General features: G+C 40.9%; 1 protein-coding gene across 1 annotated transcript; it reads right to left on the bottom strand.

Annotated features, from left to right (window-relative positions):
* Positions 1-491: 491 nt before the first annotated feature.
* Positions 492-18,367, bottom strand: HRH4 (histamine receptor H4). Its single transcript, XM_055416807.2, has 3 exons — positions 18,009-18,367; positions 8,795-8,958; positions 492-4,324 (listed from the first exon to the last, which is right to left on the bottom strand). The coding sequence occupies exons 1-3, from the start codon at positions 18,259-18,261 to the stop codon at positions 3,524-3,526; spliced, it is 1,218 nt and encodes a 405-aa protein (XP_055272782.1). The 5' UTR covers positions 18,262-18,367; the 3' UTR covers positions 492-3,523.
* Positions 18,368-19,807: the final 1,440 nt, after the last annotated feature.

Here is a 19,807-nt window from a genome sequence, read left to right on the forward strand (position 1 = left end):
GTTGGTGATGGACAGGGAGGCCTGGCATGCTGTGATTCATGGGGTTGCAAAGAGTCGGACATGACTGAGTGACTGAACTAAACTGAACACACCTACCAGTAGCCAGGACCAGACATTAAAGACCAATGTTTCTGCCTTGTTGGCTCCCATCAGAGGTACTAGCAGAAGCCTAACTACATTTTCCCACCCCACCCCCGAGGGCAGCCTGAGCACAGCTGGCCCCATCCCTTTGGTTGAGCAAGCTCTACCATTGGCATCAGGAATTAATCAGGCCTTCAAACATTAACCTTCTAATGATTTCTCCAAGATCCTAGGTTCTGATAACTTCACTTCTCTTTTACTCTCTCTAGTCTTAAAGATGGTAGTCATTTTCTTAAAGTATTAACCTCTGGGTTACATAAACATCCACTTCTTGCTTTTTCAGGCTTCTGATATCCTGCATTGATTAAATTCCTTCTCTTTGAAATAACTTGACTCAACTGTGACTGATAACAATTACTAGAACAAAAAGTTTATTTTGCATACAAGAATTTCTTTTTCTGAAATCACAGCGTGAAGAAGTTTCTCCAAATCTCAAGATCTTTGCTACAGGAAAGTACCAACCAAAAAGCCACAAAAAGCAGTTCTATAAAATAGTTATTATGATTGTTCAGTTGTTTATATTTAAAGCCTTCATGACTCATAAAAAAGACTGCAGCTCAAGTGTCATCCATAATTGACACATCCCCCAGTCTGCCTTCACTCTTCTTGAATCTGTTTCTATACAGACCAACTGAAGTCAGTACCTAGGAATCACCATTCTTAGGAATGTTCTGCCCATTATGCCAGTGGAGTTGGGTCTGGATTTAACATGAGCTAGTAAGTATTCATTTTTTTAATATGTATTTTTAAATAATTGTAAAATAAATATCTTTAATTTAAAATTTTAGTAAGTACTTATAAACCAGCTATACTGGGAACTGGAGGTTGGTAATTACTCATACTAGAGTAGGAAGTTTCATTTTATGAAAAGTCTCACCTGAGGATATCTTGAGGCGGTTAGATCAAAGTTTAGATATACAGATGTGTTTCTAGAAAAGGATTATATCGTTCTTTTCTTTAGAAACATCTACATCAAACTAATAATTGTGGCTGGTTCTTGGGTAAAGAAATTGTTTAACTGTTGTCTTTTTATAATAAGTACATGTATTTTCATTATAATGAAAAACATTTTCAAAGTTCTTACAGTGCAGATTTAAAAGACTGATACTGACATTCCCTTTTTAAGGAAAATGCCTAGTGCCTTTTCAATAAATAGCTATGAAGTGCACTGTACTAAGAGAACCCCAATGTATTGGGTTGGCAAAAAAAATTATTTGGGCTTTTCTGTAAGATCTTATGATAAAACTCAAACTTTTTGGCCAACCCAATAATATTTCTGCCCCAGGGAATCTAAATCTTATTGTCAAGGTTCACAGTCATCTTTATAAAAAGTAGCTAATATGTGATAGACTCCTAATACACATTTGTTTCATGAATACCTGAATGTACCATCAAAAGTATTTTATTCAGAGTCTCATTTCATAGAAGATTAGCCCTGTTCTGTTCATTTCTCATACCTGGCTCACATTTTATCACTTCTGAAACATACACTTCTTACTTTTCAACAATTCTGAAATTAGAATAGGACTTACTTATAAGTGTGATTCTTTTAAACCTTATTTCATAGACAATCTGCAGCATTTTCTCTTGTATGATGTAAGATGGTGTGTCTCAGATGGACAGCATCTTGGATTGAATGAAATACAATACATATTACATTTTCTGACTTTAGAAAATACATATGACTATTTAGATATGTTTCCTCCAAGGTTCAACTGGAAAAAATTTTCAAGGGGCCACTCCATTCAATGATCATTCAAACCTCCAGTAATGAGATGAAATCCACAACTACTGATTTATAAATGTTAAAACTAACAAGCTACAGCATTGTAAAAACTTGTGTGTTTATAAGGGTTTATTTCTCAAATTTTTCAATTATGATTGAATATTGAACATGTATTTCCTGTTTTGAAATTAATGTTAATGTGTAAGTGTAAAAAAAAAAAAATTGGAGAAGGAAATGGCCACCCACTCCAGTGTTCTTGCCTGGAGAATCTCAGGGACGAGAGAGCCTGGTGGGCTTCCATCTATGGGGTCGCACAGAGTTGGACACGACTGAAGCGACTTAGCAGCAGCAGCAGCAGTGTATAAAAAACCATGTGCATTTCTAAGCATTTATGATATACTTCAAAGATTTTCATATTTCAATGTTTTAGATGAATCAAAAGTTTAAAAGATCTAAATATGAAAATGACTATTCTGTATTATAAGAATTCTAAGAAATTATAGAAGAAACACTGGTAAAATCTTACTGAAGAGATTAACTATGAAATCACAATGAAATGTTATGACAAAGACAGGTAAAGAACACTATAAAAAAATTAATAATGACAGAAAGAACAAAATGTCACCGGACTAACAAAATGCAACTCATCAGTTAGGTATAACCTACGTTAACTGCATAGTAAAGGAGTCACTGTGAGCACTGCAATATAAAATATTGAGCACATGAGTTAAAACATCGAAGACAGAAATATATTTGATTCATAATTATTGACACATACCGGATCTGTGAATGTTATACCAGATACATCAGGTTTAATCTTATAGTCCTTTTGCATCTCTCAGCCTTTTCTCATTCTTTCATATTTTCTCATGGAGAAGTTTTAGCTGATGTGCAAGTTAGGAGAAGGGGGCAGGGAGGAAACGGGAAAGCCATCCTTTCAACCCATTTACCTATCCCTCACCCTGTCATCCTATGATTGCCAGGGACTCCAAGATAACTTCATTGAGAACCTTCAAGAGCTGCAGTGACCTCCTCTTTCCCCCATCATCCCACACTTCCTTCTTTTCTCGGATCAGGAAAGTAGAGTCTGGAAGTATACATGCCCTCTGCTCTTTCATCTGACCACCCTCACCTCCTGTTCTGCCAACTCAAACCCTAATTCACCTGCCCAGTGACCATAACAGAGTTACCCACCCCCAGGAAAAAGGGCTAAAGAGCTCTTTTTCCTACTGTATGCTTTAGAGAATGATCTTAAAACTTAATGAGTTTTCATCACTGTAAAATAAAAATGGAAATTCACTTAAGACTGTAGCAACACTGAACATATAGAAAGAAAACCAAAATTTTTGAATTTCATAATCAAAATTATCTTAAGATCTAAAAGACAAAGAAGAGGAGATGACTAAGAAAAATATAATGCTTTTGTGGCTCTGAGTTTACAAAAATATTACTGTCAGTTTCTAATGATGCTGTTGTTTATTCACCAGAATAATTTTCCACTGACTTCTAGGTTCCAGGGGTTTTTTATTTGTTTGTTTAAGTTTTCAAGTGTTACAATTTTATGGACTTTTTCAGTAGAGTGGAAAGGGCAAGATGAAGGCCAGACTCATTTAAGTGAGAGAAAGACTGGAATTTACATAAGCAAAATGATTATCTTTAAGAAGATGCTGACCGATTGTGTGATGGTATGGACTGCTTTTTCACACAAAATAATTTCAAGAAGGCCTTCTGAAAACGCTTGTGACACAGGGGATACAAAAAAGGATTGACAAAGGAATTGAACCACTGAAGCCAAAATGTGATCTCGTACACAGTGTTTGAGAGATCTGAGTGTGTGACATGACATGAACGAATAATTGAGAAGAGAGAGTAGGGAGCCCAGCAAACAGCAAAAACACCCAAGAGAATGGCCAGTGACTTGGCTAGTTTCTTGCCTCTGCACAGCTCAAGATGTTCCCTTTGATGAAGAGCTAGGGAATCTGAATGGGAGAGAGAGCTCGTTTTGGAAGCAGTGAAACTATTCATCTGGGCTCTTAAGGAAGACAAGAGGCTGCGCTTCCTTCCTGATTTCTCAGAACGAAGGGATGCTGCTGATTCCTCCAGGTTGGAAAGAGATGGCCTCAAAAACAGTCCATTCCTGAATGAGAGTCCACTGCTACTGGAAGGGACAGAAATGAATCCAGAATGCCCCTTACTGAGATGACTGCGCTTCCATAGGCTCCAGTAAATATACATGTTGAAATAAGCCACTAGCAAGACTGGGATCAGGAATTCGAAGAGTAACGTGAGGACAAGGATATGCCTTTTTTTAAGGAATTCAGGTTTGCAATCCCCCTCCAATTCCTTCCTAACCTCTGAAACTAGTATTGGCCCATGCACTAAGAAGGCCACCACCCAGACGGCCACCATCAGAGTCACAGTCTTCAAGGTCCCAGTATGTTGAGCTCTGTAAGACACCTAAAAGAAACCAAATAAATAATTTTTAATACAACGAGCACATGTTGATTGCACAAAGCATACCATCAGCCCTCAGGAGTTTCCGCGATGTGCACAGTGGAGCTGGTCACTGAATCTGGGTAATGTGATTGGGCTGGGGCAGAGGGTTCAATTTTGGTGAACCCTGGGCCGAGATGTAGACCTTCTTAACAGTTTAAACGTCTGACACTGTGGAAAATGTCAAGGTTAATATCTAAAAGAAGAACACAATTTTTCCCAGTCCACAGACACTAATCTGAACTGTTAACTGAAACTTGAGTGAACATGTTCACGGTGTTTTTAACCTGCCAGCTGGGTCGTGAGCAGCATTTTTAACAAATTGGGATAATCAATGTCAGAATGCATCACACATCATAAGGATACGTATTGTTTGATGAAACTTTTGCTTTGGGAAAACATTAATAGATATTCATGAGAGAGAAATGTGCATACCAAATCACAGTGTAAAATACATTTATCAGTGAAGTCACAGTAAAAAAAGTTTGAAAGACAGAATCTATTCTGCAGTTTATGCTGAGCCTTCAAGGTGGGGTCAAAAAGGAAAGAACTCTTACATTACTCCCACAAGGTGATGTGCAAAAAGAGAGTTAAATCAGCTGTAGGGAGAGACTACAGTGTTACTGAGCAGAACCTAACATTTCTATCCACCCAGCAAAAATGGTACTGAAGCAATGGTGGCCAGAAACTTGGGGAGACGTGGCTGTGGTGAGTGCCACGGTCTTTTCTAGGAGTGAAGAATATTCTAAGCCCACTTGAGCACAGGGACAGGCTTCTATAAGGAAAAATGAGATTCTGTGGGGGAGGATTGCTCTCAGATATCAAGACCTTTGATAGATCCTAAAATCTTGAAGAATATCTTCTATAAGAAATCTAAGATGCCAACTATGGCAACCCACTCCAGTATTCTTGCTTGGAAAATCCCATGGACAGAGGAGCCTGTTAGACTATAGTCCATGGGGTCGCAAAGAGTTGGACACGACTGGGCGACTTCACTTTCACCAGTATTAAGGGTAACCGTGTGACCCAAGACTTTTCTAAGGGGACTTGGAGCAGACAATCTCTCCAAACCCCTTTCAGATTAGTAAGATTTCTTCCAATCATGTTCCATGTTTCTCTGCTTATATTCAAGGAAAAGGAAATGATTTACCCATGAAGTGGGAATACACTTCCCTTCTCACCATCTTTCAAGTACCATTTTCTCTGAGTTTTTAAGTCTTGTTCTGAAGTATGTTCTCATTTTTATTAAAAGGGTGTAACAGTGCCAAGCACTGTCTTTCTTTAATGGCTTGTACGTGGTGAGGAGGGCTCACCAACAGGCTAGAGGTAAAAGGAGACTTGTTTAAATTTTTTAAGTTACTTTTTTAAAAAAAATCAGGGAAGTGTTTTTTTCTCTTTTTTTTTTAACCCTTTTTCCAAATTACTGGTATTTCTGAGGCTAACCTAAAATGTATATGGTGCTAACAACAAGCTCTCATGTACAGTACATCTTTTTCCTTTCTGCTTCTCATACCACTAATGAATACTTGCACTTAAGTCTAATGATTATGAAGATAGTAACAATACCCAGATGGTCATAAAACTGCATTTAGTTTTTTAATTGCTTTGTTCAGCCTTTATAATGATACGGTACAATATGCTGGAAAGTGATCTCTTTTCCGTTATGTATAAGGTCAAATGGGATAACAGACATCCACGAGAATTGAGATGATGATGCCAATCTCTTCCTTCATCTCTGGGTAGCATTTTAGACAGATGACAGTTCAAAATTGCTTGAATCCAGGCCCATGCCTCCCTGAAATTTATCTGTGGCCCACTTCTCACCTTTTACAGAATATGTCCATTATTCAGGATGTCTCCTCTTACCCTGCTTCCTTCCCCACTTCCATAAGACATCCAAACATTCTGTCAGTCAGGTTTCTTTTATGAGGCAGAGCAGCCCCTGGAACATGCTGGTGTTAATGAGACGGGATTGCAGGGCCATTCTGAGTGCTTGTCAGGCATGGCCGTTTGCATCGAGCCTTCCTTTCCCCAGTTATTGTCAGATTTCCATTTCTCAAGCCCCGCCTGTCACCCTGACCTGTTACACTGTCTTCTCGACTTTTAGCTACAGCCAGGGCTCTGTTCCCCATGATCACTTTCTATGAGCTCCTGTGGTCTTTGAAGGTTTCCTTCCTACAGCTGTGCTGGAGCTCAGTCAACAGAGGTACTGGTGCTGCCTGCACGCCCCCATGCACACTCACACGCCGCTGCCTTTAGCACCTGTTACGCTTGCCTCTGCCGCGTGCTAGGGACCCAGGTCCAGCTGACCTGGCCCTCACCAAGTTTACAACCCACATTGTCAGGAAATTTCTCAGGGTAAGACCAAGAAATAAACACATCCATTTTCCTCTCTGGACATCACTCCTCAAGTCTCTGTAATGTCTAAGGCTTTTTTCTAACTGGGAAAGCCACCCCTTTCCTTTACACAAACCTGAGGTTCACTCAAGAGCTTGAGCCTGCAGCAAAGAAATGTCCCAGTGAACACTAACTAGGAACACTCAGTTGAGATTAAAAAGAAAACCCAGAAGGAAAGGAAATGTTTAAAGTACAAATGGGGAAGTTAATTAACTAGAGCACTGCTTTTCAAACATTTTGAATGTAACCTAAAGTAAGAAATGCATTTTAAACCCTAATCAAGGATACTGACAGAAGTGTGTATAAAATAGTTCTTACCTTATTATACACAGGGTACTCTGATTTACTCTGATTTGTAAGTTCTGTTCTACTTCTTTTCATGTTTTTTCATTCTAAGAAAAAGTGATGTAACAGGCCACTGAACTGACTTCATGACTCAATAATGAGTTACTACCTGCAGTTTGAAAAATGTGAGTTATAGGCTTCTGGATTGCTGATCTGTACTCTCTCCAGAGTCCATCCAGTACAAACTGCAGTGGACTCTGGTGCCAGTGAAGTACTCAATGTCAAGTGTCTGGCTGTCCCACCACATCCCATTCTCTACTTCTTCCTTGCCATATGGCAGCTCAGCTAGAGAACACACTTCCCGGCTTCCCTTACAATAAGGTAAGACCACGTGACTACATTTCACCAGTGAAAGGTGAGTGGAAATGATTGTGTGATTCTGCACTACTTGGTTAAAAGAAAATCCTTTGTCCTGGACTTCTGCCTTCTGCCCTTCTTTTCTGAAACCTGAAGTGACAACAACTTGACTTTGAGCATGCCAGGGAGGTTAATGACTTATGAGGGGGGTCAGCAAACCACTGATCATGGAGCACATGTGGCCCACCAACTATTTGGATGATAAAGTTTTATTTGAGCAGTTGCAACAGATGCCATAAGTGCCTGCTCTAGAGAGTACAGAGCCTGGGTCCCTGGGTGAGTTCCTGGAGCAGAGCCTACTAGTCGTCCTGAACTGTTCTATGAGAGAAAAATTAACTTCTGCCTTACAGTCTGAGTCTCAGCATTTTGGAATCTCTTTGTAATGGCATTTTATCCTATCCTTATCCAATGCACCCTCCCAGTCCTGTCTGCCTCCAAGGTGCACAGCTCTCCCAGGACAGAGCTGTCCCTGGCCTCTCAATGCCTCCAGCACCACACTTAGTCCCTTTGTTTATGGATCTGATTCCACATTAGACTGTTATGTTCCTCAAAAAAAAAAAAGACTCTGCAGATTCAGTTCTGTATCCCAGTCCTTAACAAAATCCCTGTCACACAATCATTCCCCATACATTTAGGTCCCTGGAACTCAGGAGTGAAGGCCTCAGACTCTTCAAATCACTGTCCCATTATTTCTGTGGCCTCCTCCCATCCCTCATCCTTACTAACATCAATCTCACTCTCTCCTTTGTTTCTGATAAATTTAGCTTGCTTAAGAGCTGTCATGAACTAATTGATGAGACTATTGCAGATCTTGGTTAGTTCAGACTTGCTTGGCATGGGTCCTAAACTGGCACTGGTTAGTTCCACTGTTACAACCTGTGGCTTCCCTGTACACTGTTTTTTCCTTTGGTCATTAAAAATTAATTGTCTCATGACTTTCAGAAGTCTGGGAGTCTTTCTACCTGCCCACCAAGTTCAATCCTGAAGAAAACATTCAGCTCTCACGTTTTCTAAGGAGTTGAACAGACAAACCTACTGTGAGACTCATGCATATCCAACCTACTACAGACTCAGTTCACCACTTCTCACAACCTGCCTTGGATTCCGTTGGACATTTTCTCATTTTTATTGGACGCAGGGGAGTGACTTAATCAAACACACAGAAAGTGTTCACTAACAGCCAATGAGAACTTAGTGCCAACAAAGGGGTAATCAGGCTTCTCTAAGGTTGGTCAATTAAACAAACAAACAAAAATTTTTGCCTAGGGACCCAGAATTTATAAAATTTACAAATACGTAATCTTCTAAGGAGGATAAATTAGTGTTTTGACTTACAGCATTCGAGACTGACTGGTATCGATCAAAGCTGATGAGTACAATGTTATACACAGATGCTGTGCACAAAAGATAGTCAGTAGTGAGCCAAAAGGCACAAATGTTATTTTCAAACTTCCAGTTGAAGAGCTTGTGAGGGATGAACAAAGGAATGGAGATCACACCTGCATGGGGGGATAAAAATGAAGGTTAAAAAATATAGCACATATCAATGAATACAAAGGGACACAAACACAATACAATGAACTATCTGAACTGACCAAAAACTGCTTGATTATAATTTAGAAATTCATGGTATTTCATCAACAAATTCAGTACTGTTCTCCTACACATTCTTTAAATACCATTTTAAAAATAGCTGTCACAAACGTCGTACCTTCAATGGCTCCTTATTATTTTCCAAATTAAGTTCAGGTTCCAACATGTATTTCCAGCCATATACACCACACATCATCTTCTGTGCTCATGATCCGACCCAGACAGGATGGGCCACCCTTCCCCTAAACACATCTCATATTGCCACATCCCTTTGCTTTTGCCAAGAACGTTCTTCTTCCTAGAATATCTCTCTTTTACAGAGAAGTCTATTTAACTCCTTCTCATTCTTCACTGTAAAAAAAAAATGATATCTTTCTTGTCATCTTTATTGGAACTTTCTAGGTAGAAGTGACCCTTTGTCACCTGCCCTCTCCTGGCACCTAAGTCATCTCTCCCTCTCTCATGTCCAAACACATCCTACTTTATAACATTGTCACCTTTTAGGATTGGGACCATGTTGGAAATTGATCTTTGTATTTTTCACAACATCTAGAGTTGTGACTAATGGCTCACACATTTAACTCAAATAAGTTAATAACAGCTAATAGGTATTGTACAGTTCCCATATGCCAGACACTGTCCTGTGCGCATTACATATATCATCTCATCTGACTGTCATAGAAACTCTGTAAGGTCGGGACAGTGTGAGAGAAAAATCCCTCTGCTACTCCCTCCACTCCTGGCTCACTCCTCTTCACCCTCGTTGCGGTTCTGTCACTAAGTCATGTCTGACTCTTTGCAATCCCGTTAACTGCATCAAGTCATGCTCCTGTGTCCTCCACTATCTCCCAGAGTTTGCTTAAATTCATGTCCATTGAGTCAGTGATGCTATCTAGCTGATCCTCTGCTGCCCCCTTCTCCTTTTGCCTTCCATCTTTCCCAGCATCAGGGTCGTTTCAAAGAGTTGGCTCTTCACTTCAGGTGGCCAAAGTATTGGTGCTTCGGCTTCAGTATCAGCCCTTCCAGTGAATATTCAGGGTTGATTTTCTTTAGTATTGAGTGGTTTGATCTTCTTGCGGTCCCAGAGACTCTCAAAAGTCTTCCCAACAACACAATTCAAAAGCATCAATTCTTTGGCACTCAGTTCATGGTCCGACTCTCACATCCATACGTGACTATTAGAAAAACCATAGCTTTGACTGTATGGACCTTTGTTGGCAGTGATATCTCTTCACCCTGCTACTGCTACTGCTAAGTCGCTTCAGTCGTGTCCGACTCTGTGCAGTCCCATAGATGGCAGCCCACCAGGCTCCCCTGTCCCTGGGATTCTCCAGGCAAGAACACTGGAGTGGGTTGCCATTTCCTTCTCCAATGAATGAAAGTGAAAAGTGAAAGTGAAGTCACTCAGTCGTGTCCCACTCTTAGCGACCCCATGGACTGCAGCCATAAGGCTCCTCCGTCCATGGGCTTTTCCAGGCAAGAGTACTGGAGTGGGGTGCCATTGCCTTCTCCTATCTGACCTCAAATACACCACACCCACACCCACACCCACTCTCTCAGATCCTTGCATGGGTATCCTGGCATGCACCACACTTCCCTCAAAGAAGGCTCCTTCTGTTTACTCAGATGGATCTTCCTCAGTGAGCCCTAACCCTGAAGTTTGCATTGTAACCTCTGCTGCTGACATACTTCCTCCTCCCTATGTTTTTCTCAGTAGTAAATGATCAACCTCTAAAATGTTGTGTAATTTTATTTATTTATTTATATTGTTTATTGTCTGTCTCCCCACCCATGTTCCCAGAAAAAATACAAGCACCATGAGGGAAGGGATTGTTTTGGGGTTTTTTGGGTGTTTTTTTTTTACTGTATTTTCCCTGATATATCCCCAGCACCTTTAGGTGGATAGCACCTAAAACCAGGTGCTAACCAGCACCTGGTTCAAAATCAATCAGTATTGGGTGAATGAACAGATGAAAATGGGGAAGTCTAGTTTCATTAAAAATTGCTATCAATCCTGAATAGCCCCTTCTTTCTGAAGCCAGTTAAGAAGCTCTATCTTGTGGGAAGTGGAAGGGAGATTCAAGAGGAGGGGACATATGTATAACTATGACTGATTCATATTGATATATGGCAGAAAAGTGAAAGTGAAGTCACTCAGTCTTGTCCGACACTTTGCGACCCCATGAACTGTAGCCTACCACACTCCTCCATCCATGGGATTTTCCAGGCAAGAGTACCAGAGTGGGTTGCCATTTCCTTCTCCAGAGGATCTTCCTGACCCAGGGATTGAACCTGGGTCTCCAACACAATATTGTAAAGCAGTTATCCTCCAATTAAAAAGAAACTTAAAAAAAAAAAAACCTGCATATTCCATGAGAAAATGCAGTTAAAAGGTAGAGGGAAAGCTAAAAGCCCTAGTGAATTCTTTGGACCAACAGAGCAATGTGTGGATAAGAGTGATCGTATTGAGGGTATTATGGATTGAATATTTGTGTCACCCTCCCCCAAAATTCACATGTTGAAGCCCGAATCCCCAGAGTGATAGGGCCTATAATGAGGTAATTAAAGTTAAATTAGGTTGTAAGGGTAGAGCCCTAATCCAACAGGCTTAGTGTCCTTAGAAGAAGAAACACCAGGAAGCTTGCTTGCTCACTGTCTTTCAAGGCCAGATGAGGATGAAGCAAGATGGCAGTCATCTAGAGGCCAGGAGGAGAGCCCTCACCAGGCACCAAATCAGCTGGCACCTGGGATGTCCTAGCCTCCAGAGCTCTGAGAAAGTAAACTGTTGTAAAGTCACTCAGACTGTGGTTATTCTGCTGGGGCAGCCCGAGCTGGCTAACACAGAAGGAAAGAGAAGAGTCCGGATCTGAGGCCTCAAGGTACCAGCACACTTCACTCTATTGTGCTTTGCTTCATTGCACTTCACGGATACTGCATTTATTATGAAGGGAAGGTTCATGGCCACCCTGCATCAAGCAAAGTCTGTCAGCGGTATTTCTTCCAATAGCATTTGCTTCCTTTGCATCTCTATGTCACATTTGCTACTTCTCACAATATTTCTATTTTTTTATTATTATATTTGTTGTGGTGATCTTTGATGTTACTGTTTTAATTGTTTTTGAGCTCCATGAACTTTGCCCAAATAATTCAGTGAACCTCATAAATGTTGTGTGTGTTCTGACTGCTCCACCAGCCTGCCATTTCCTTGTCTCCTCGGGTTTCCCTATTCCATGAGACATAACAACATTGTGATTGAGCCGATTAATAATCCTAGAATGACCTGTAAGTATTCAAGTGAAAGGAAGCAGTGTTGTCTCATTTTAGGAAATTGCCACAGGAATCCCAGCTTTCAGCATCCACCACACTGATCAGTCAGCATCCATCAGTATCAAGGCAAGACCTTCCCATGAGCAAAAAGATTATGACTTTGTTAAGGCTTGGAAAATGGTTAGCATTTTTTACCATAGAATATTTTTAAATTAAGGTGTGTACATTGTTTTTTTAGACATAATGTTATTGTACACTTAGTAGACTGCAGCTGTACCTTTTATATGCACTGAGAAACCAAAAAATTCATGTGATTCTTATTTTGATTTTTGCTTTATTGCAGCAGTCTGGAACTGAACCCACAATACTTCTGAGTTATACTTGTACTAAAGATACACTTTGCCATCCTGAAACTGTGGTTCAGACTCTGTCATCAACAACAACCTTTTGCCCTTGAAGATCCTGTCTGGATCATCCATCATGTGCTTATGTAGGCCATACATACCTACACAAATGTAGATATGAAAAAGGTACCCATAGATGGAAGCATTGGTCATGTGATACCAATTTTATAGGTATCAGTATAGATATAAATAATATTTTTCTGGAATAATATATAAATGAGATATGTTAATGCACCTGATACTGGAATTTTTCCTCACTAAATCTTCCCTTTTCAACTAAATTCAGCCTCGGAAGTTGCTCAGGTGACACAAATTTTAAGAAATTGCTTACACAGGAGGCCAGTTCAAAAACCTGTCACAAGAGGACATTCAGCCAGAAAGCCCACCATACGAAGCACATGATGCTCTAACTGGCGTCACCACATGGCTGTGGAGCTCTGGATCTCATGACCTTAAATATTAAGAATTGCTATCTTACAGCTACAGAAAATCTCTCACAAGGCCCCATCTTGGCACCCCCAACCACCACCATGAGGTCCTGTAGGCTCAGAGCTAAAAAGACACACTTCCAAGCACGGCAAAGGAGAAAGAAGAGCAGTGACACAAAACTCAAATCTAGTGATGAAATGCTCTCGAAGACTCTGCCAAGCCCTGTGCTGTCATGGTGAATATGGCATTAGATCAGTAGACATCTGGATGAAGCTGGCAGGTGACAGGGAAAATGTGAAGGATGAGACTGGCTGATTAAGAGAGATTCTGGTCCAGCTGCTCTCATCGGGAGCAAAGCCATTTCTTTTCCCATCCCCCTGACGATAGAGGAGGACCACCAGGACTGCTGAGTCATCACATCTGCAGGGACATTTCTCAAAGAGGAACCACAGATTGTGATGCTCAAGACCACGATGGTGGGCCTGCCATGATGCTGCCCCTGGGCCTTACACAGAGACACTCTGTTCTTGTCTGCTGCTGCTGCTGTTGCTGCTAAGTCACTTCAGTCGTGTCCGACTCTGTGTGACCCCATAGACAGAAGCCTATCAGGCTCCCCCGTCCCTGGGATTCTCCAGGCAAGAACACTGGAGTGGGTTGCCATTTCCTTCTCCAATGTGTGAAAGTGAAGTTGCTCAGTTGTGTCCGACCCTTAGCGACCCCACGGACTGCAGCCTACCAGGCTCCTCCATCCGTGGGATTTTCTAGGCAAGAGTACTGGAGTGGCTTGCCATTGCCTTCTCCGCTGTTCTTGTCTGGAACCATCTTTATTCAAAAGCTTCAGGCCTCAGGCTGTCTCCATTGGATATATTTTTACCCCATCCCTTCTGACCATGAGATATACAAGTCCTTACTTCCTTTGGAATAGTCAAAATACATCATCCATTTTAAATGTTTTAGTATCATCTAAAAGTTGTACAGCTCTGTGAAGAAGAAGAGGGATACATATATTTATAATAGAATATTCTCTGTTCACATAAATATACTCGTGTGCGTATCTGTATATTGTCTGTTTATGTGCACTTAAAGGGCTTCCCTGGTGGCTCAGCAGTGAAGAACCCGCCTGTCAATGCAAGAGACTTGGGTTAAATCCCTGAGTCAGGAAGAACCCCTGGAGAAGAAAATGGAAACCCACTCCAGTATTCTTGCCTAGAAAAATCCCGTGGAACAGAGGAGTCTAGCAGGCTACAGTCCATGGGGTCACAAAGAGTCGGATGTGGCTGAGCAGCTGAGCACACACCCATGCACACGTGAGCAGAGAGAGTGATGTGGAAGGCTCTGTATCAAGTCGTTAGTGTTGGTTACCTGGAGGGGCAGAACTGAGGAGAAAAACGAGATTGCTGCATGTTTTTAATGCTTCTATATTAGTTCTCCACTTTTTTCTGTGATCCTGTCATTTCTATACCTGGATTCCTAAGCCAATCTTTCCAACTAGAGGTTTCCTCCAGAACTTTTATCATTGCAATATCAGAAGCAAAAACTGCTTTCCCGAATGCTCCCTATTTCTCTGAGGAATGTCATACTTCTCTTGTTTCCAGAACTCAGTCTTTAACACGTCTTTCTCCTGCCTGACAACCCCTCCCATTGCATCTCTGCCTCCTAAACTTATTTCCACTCTTATCCGCTTATCCTTTAAAAAGCAGAGATATTACTTTGCCGACAAATTTCCATCTAGTCAAGGCTATGCTTTTTCCAGTAGTCATGTATGGATGTGAGAGTTGGACTATAAAGAAAACTGAAGAATTGATACTTTTGAACTGCGATGTTGGAGAAAGCTCTTGTGAGTCTCTTCGACTGCAAGGAGATCAAACCAGTCAATCCTAAAGGAAATCAACCCTGAATATTCATTGGAAGGACTGATGCTGAAACTCCAATACTTTGGCCACCTGATGCGAAGAACTGACTCCTTGGAAAAGACCCTGATGCTGGGAAAGACTGAAGGCAGGAGGAGAAGGGGACAACAGAGGATGACATGGTTGGATGGCATCACTGACTCGATATATATGTATTTGAGCAAGCTCCAGGAGTTGGTGATGGACAGAAAAGCCTGGCATGCTGCAGTCCATGGGGTCACAGAGAGTTGGACATGACTAAGCATCACTACGAACAAAGCTAGTGGAGGTGATGGAACTCCAGTTGAGCTATTTCAAATCCTGAAATATGATGCTGTGAAAGCAATGCATGCAATATGTCAGCAAATTTGGAAAACTCAGCAGTGGCCACAGGACTGGAAAAGGTCAGTTTTCATTCCAGTCCCAACAAAAGGCAATGCCAAAGAATGCTCAAACTACTGCACCATTGCACTCATCTCGCACACTAGTAAAGTCATGCTCAAAATTCTCCAAGCCAGGCTCCAGCAATACATGAACCGTGAACTTCCAGATGTTCAAGCTGGTTTTAGAAAAGGCAGAGGCACCAGAGATCAAATTGCCAACATCCGCTGGATCGTGGAGAAAGCAAGAGAGTTCCAGAAAAACATCTATTTCTGCTCCATTGACTATGCCAAAGCCTTTGACTGTGTGGATCACAATAAACTGTGGAACATTCTGAAAGAGATGGGAATCCCAGACCACCTGACCTGCCTCTTGAGAAACCTATATGCAGGTTAGGAAGCAACCATTAGAACTGGACATGGAACAACAGCCTGGTTTCAAATAGGAAAAGGAGAACGTCAAGGCTGTATATTGTCACCCTGCTTATTTAACTTCTATGCAGAGTACATCATGAGAAACGCTAGACTGGAAGAAACACAAGCTGGAATCAAGATTGCCGGGAGAAATATCAATAACCTCAGATATGCAGATGACACCACCCTTATAGCAGAAAGTGAAGAAGAACTAAAGAGCCTCTTGATGAAAGTGAAAGAAGACAGTAAAAAAGTTGGCTTAAAGCTCAACATTCAGAAAACTAAGATCATGGCATCTGGTCCCATTACTTCATGGCAAATAGATCAGGAAACAGTGGAAACAGTGGCTGACTTTATTTTTCTGGGCTCCAAAATCACTGCAGACAGTGATTGCAACCATGAAATTAAAGGCGATTACTCCTTGGAAGGAAAGTTATGACCAACCTAGATAGCATATTAAAAAGCAGAGACATTACTTTGCCAACAAAGGTCCGTCTAGTCAAGGCTATGGTTTTTCCCGTGGTCATGTATGGATGTGAGAGTTAGACTATAAAGGAAGCTGAGCGCCGAAGAATTGATGCTTTTGAACTGTAGTGCTGGAGAAGACTGTCCCTTGGACTGCAAGAAGATCCAACCAGTCCATCCTAAAGGAGATCAGTCCTGGGTGTTCATTGGAAGGACAGATATTGAAGCTGAAACTCCAATACTTTGACCACCTGATGCAAAGAGCTGACTCATTGGAAAAGACCCTGATGCTGGGAAAGACTGAGGGCAGGAGAAGGGGACTGCAGAGGATGAGATGGTTGGATGGCGTCACTGACTCAATGGACATCAGTTTGGGTGGACTCCAGGAGTTTCTGATGAACAGGAAGGCCTGGCATGCTGCGGTTCATGGGGTCGCAAAGACTCGGACACTACTGAGTGACTGAACTGAACTGAACTGAAGTGACTGAACTGACCCTCACTCAGAGCTTCACTGCTGATTTCTGCCAAAGTCACTGCAGAACTCAGAAACCAAGCCACCTGCTCCAGGTTCTGCCACCTCCTACATCTCTTCTGATGCCTCTAATGTGAAGCTTCAACCCAGTCACTCAGTTAAATGTCACATTGCCTTCTGAATAAGCTCCAATCCAGACTCTCACTAGTATTCAGGGGCCTTCACTGTATAGATTCCAACTATTCCATCTTTACCCTCTGCTGTTCCCATATAGCCCATTTGCACACAAGCCAGCCTGGAGCTCACATTTAGGAAGGTACATGCAATGATTTTCAATCAGTTTATCTCTGTTGATTCTTGGAATTCTCTGCCCTCTCCATCTCTGCCTATGGAAATTCTTCCCATCCCCTAAAGTTCATTTGGAGGCCAATACCCCCTAACAAAATGTGTTCCCCGCCCCCTGCCTCTGAGTGCGGAAAGATCCCCTGGAGAAGGGAAAGGCTACCCACTCCAGTATTCTGGCCTGGAGAAGTCCATGGACTGTACAGTCCATGGAGTCACAAAAAGTCGGACACAACAGAGTGACTTTCACTATACACTCACTATTATAAGGATTGTGAAAAATGATCATCAGGCAGTAAGAAATTATCAAGTGCACATTTTCAAAGAAAGATTACTTTGACTTCTATGATCTTACAGTTATTTAACACTATGATACTATATCATACGCAAAGTAGGTTAGTGTTGGGTGTACTTTACAACATGCTATGATATAGCATACCATAAAATAATATCAGCTATACTATTTGACCTGAACATCCTATTTTCTGATTGTGCCAGTTACCAGTATATGCATCATTTCCTATAACCCCAACACTGTGATATTAAAGAAACTATGCTTACTTAAAAAGGAATACTTATAAACCTAAACATGCAAGCAAAATAGCTCCAGAAACAAAAATAACTCTTAGATTAAAACAATAATGGACTTATTTTTATCCAATAAAAAGAAATTGTTTTTAGAGGAAAATTCCCATACAAACCTTATTTACATATATATATATATCATTCCCATATAATGCCATATAGCCTCCCCTGAATTTCAGTACTTAAACTTTTTATTTCCAATAGTACCCAATTTTATATAGTCCCTTGAAATAATAAAAGCTTATTTTAGGTTTTTAGAAATAAACTATAATCGAGAAAGATTATCTTAAATAAAGATATGTAACTTACCAACAAAGAAGTCCGAAATGGCCAAGTTAAGGAAAAAGTAATTACTTCGATGTCTGAGTTTTTTGTCCACCACAAAAGCTAAAATGACCACAGCATTTCCTAGCATTATAGCAAAAGCTAGTAAGCTCATTAAAAATGCTAAAGCAATGTTTGAAAAAGAATTTATGTCATTAGTAGCTGGCATCACACCAGAAGAATTTGTGTCATTAGTAAATGGCATCACATGAGAAGAATTTGTGCCATTAGCAGACATGACATCAAACTTAACTAAGCAAACTAAGCCAGCAAGAGAATTCTGACAGTGTCCTTTCCAGTCGAATACCTAAAATATGTAGTCTCCTGCACATAACAACATTTTTAAAAAGTCTAAAGCTGATCTCATAGTACTTCCTGATTCTTGATAAAAGCAAACTTGTGGTAACAGTTTCCTCTTAACTGATACTGAAGAAGTGTTTCCAAAGACAGTGAAAGGTTTTGTCTTAATCATGTTGATGTAACTCATCTATTTCCCATTAATAGAGCAATATTATATAAAATATAATTGATACACTCTATAGGTAAGGAATTGGGCTCAAATGAGAAGATATAGATCCAGTTAAATGTCCCCTTCTGACCAAGATATAATATCAGGGGCTGAATTCCCCATCGCAGCTGAAACAGTGAAAAAGAATGGACAAAATATATGAAACTGTAGTTTTTGAGGCACTGGACATCAGGAATGAAGAACACTGATCCCTGAGAGAAGAGGGGAAAATGAGGAGGGCCCTGCAGTTGCCCCATCTCATTGTCTTGAGAGATCTTCCAGGGCACAGAGCAGAGAAGGGTATCCAGCGGAAACCCAGCAAATTCTCTGAGATAGGGAGGTTAAGCTGAGAGTTGGGCAGTGCCAGACAGAACTCTGCTGGGGAGCAGCAGAGGGCCCTCCTCAAGCATTCACCAAGATACTGACCAGCACAGTGTGTGGGGAAATGTTCTCAGACAGGAAGAAGAATCACTCAAAAAGATTAAGAATACCCAGGAGTCACAGGTTCCCATTACAAACTTTGTTCCCACTAGACAGACACAAAATCTCAATTCATGAGACACTGAGTAAAATTACATATTTAGAAAGGTCTTGCCTCGGTAGTCAGAAATAGGTAGCCCCTTACTGAATACTGCTAGGATCCTGCCTCACAAATAGTAAAAGCAAGACCTGAAAGGATCAAACTAGTTTCAAGTGACTTAACAGCAGCTCCAGAATATTTGTAGAACATAAAAATATCCAGTCCCCAACAAGGTAAAATTTATACCTTCTGAAATCCAATTAAGAATAATCAAACATGCCAAGAAGCAAGCAAATAACACCCATAATGCAGAGAAAAATCAATCACTGAAACCCATGACTGACACAAATATAAAGACATTAAAGCAGTTATTCTAGCTATATACCATATTTTTAAACAGATATATACAGATACAATTTTTAAAAAGCAAGATGGCAGAGTAGAAGGATGTGCACTCATCTTCTGCTGTGAAATCTCCAAAATTGCAGCTAAGCTCTGAACAACCATTGACAGGAGAATGTTGGATCCCACCAAAAAAAAAAGATATCCCACTTCCAAGGGCAAAGGAGAAGCCCCAACCAGACAGTAGGAGGGGCGAAATCACGTTTAGAATCAAACCCCACAGATATCTCTTCAAGAAAATTAGAAATACCAAGGGAATATTTCATGCAAAGATGGGTACAATAAAGAACAGAAATGGTATGGACCTAACAGAAGCAGAAGATATTAAGAAGAGGTGGCAAGAATACACAAAGA

The sequence above is a fragment of the Moschus berezovskii genome, chromosome 28 (assembly GCF_049115385.1).
Source record: "Moschus berezovskii isolate FMDL1 chromosome 28, NW_MosBer_1.0, whole genome shotgun sequence".
NCBI lineage: Eukaryota > Metazoa > Chordata > Mammalia > Artiodactyla > Moschidae > Moschus > Moschus berezovskii.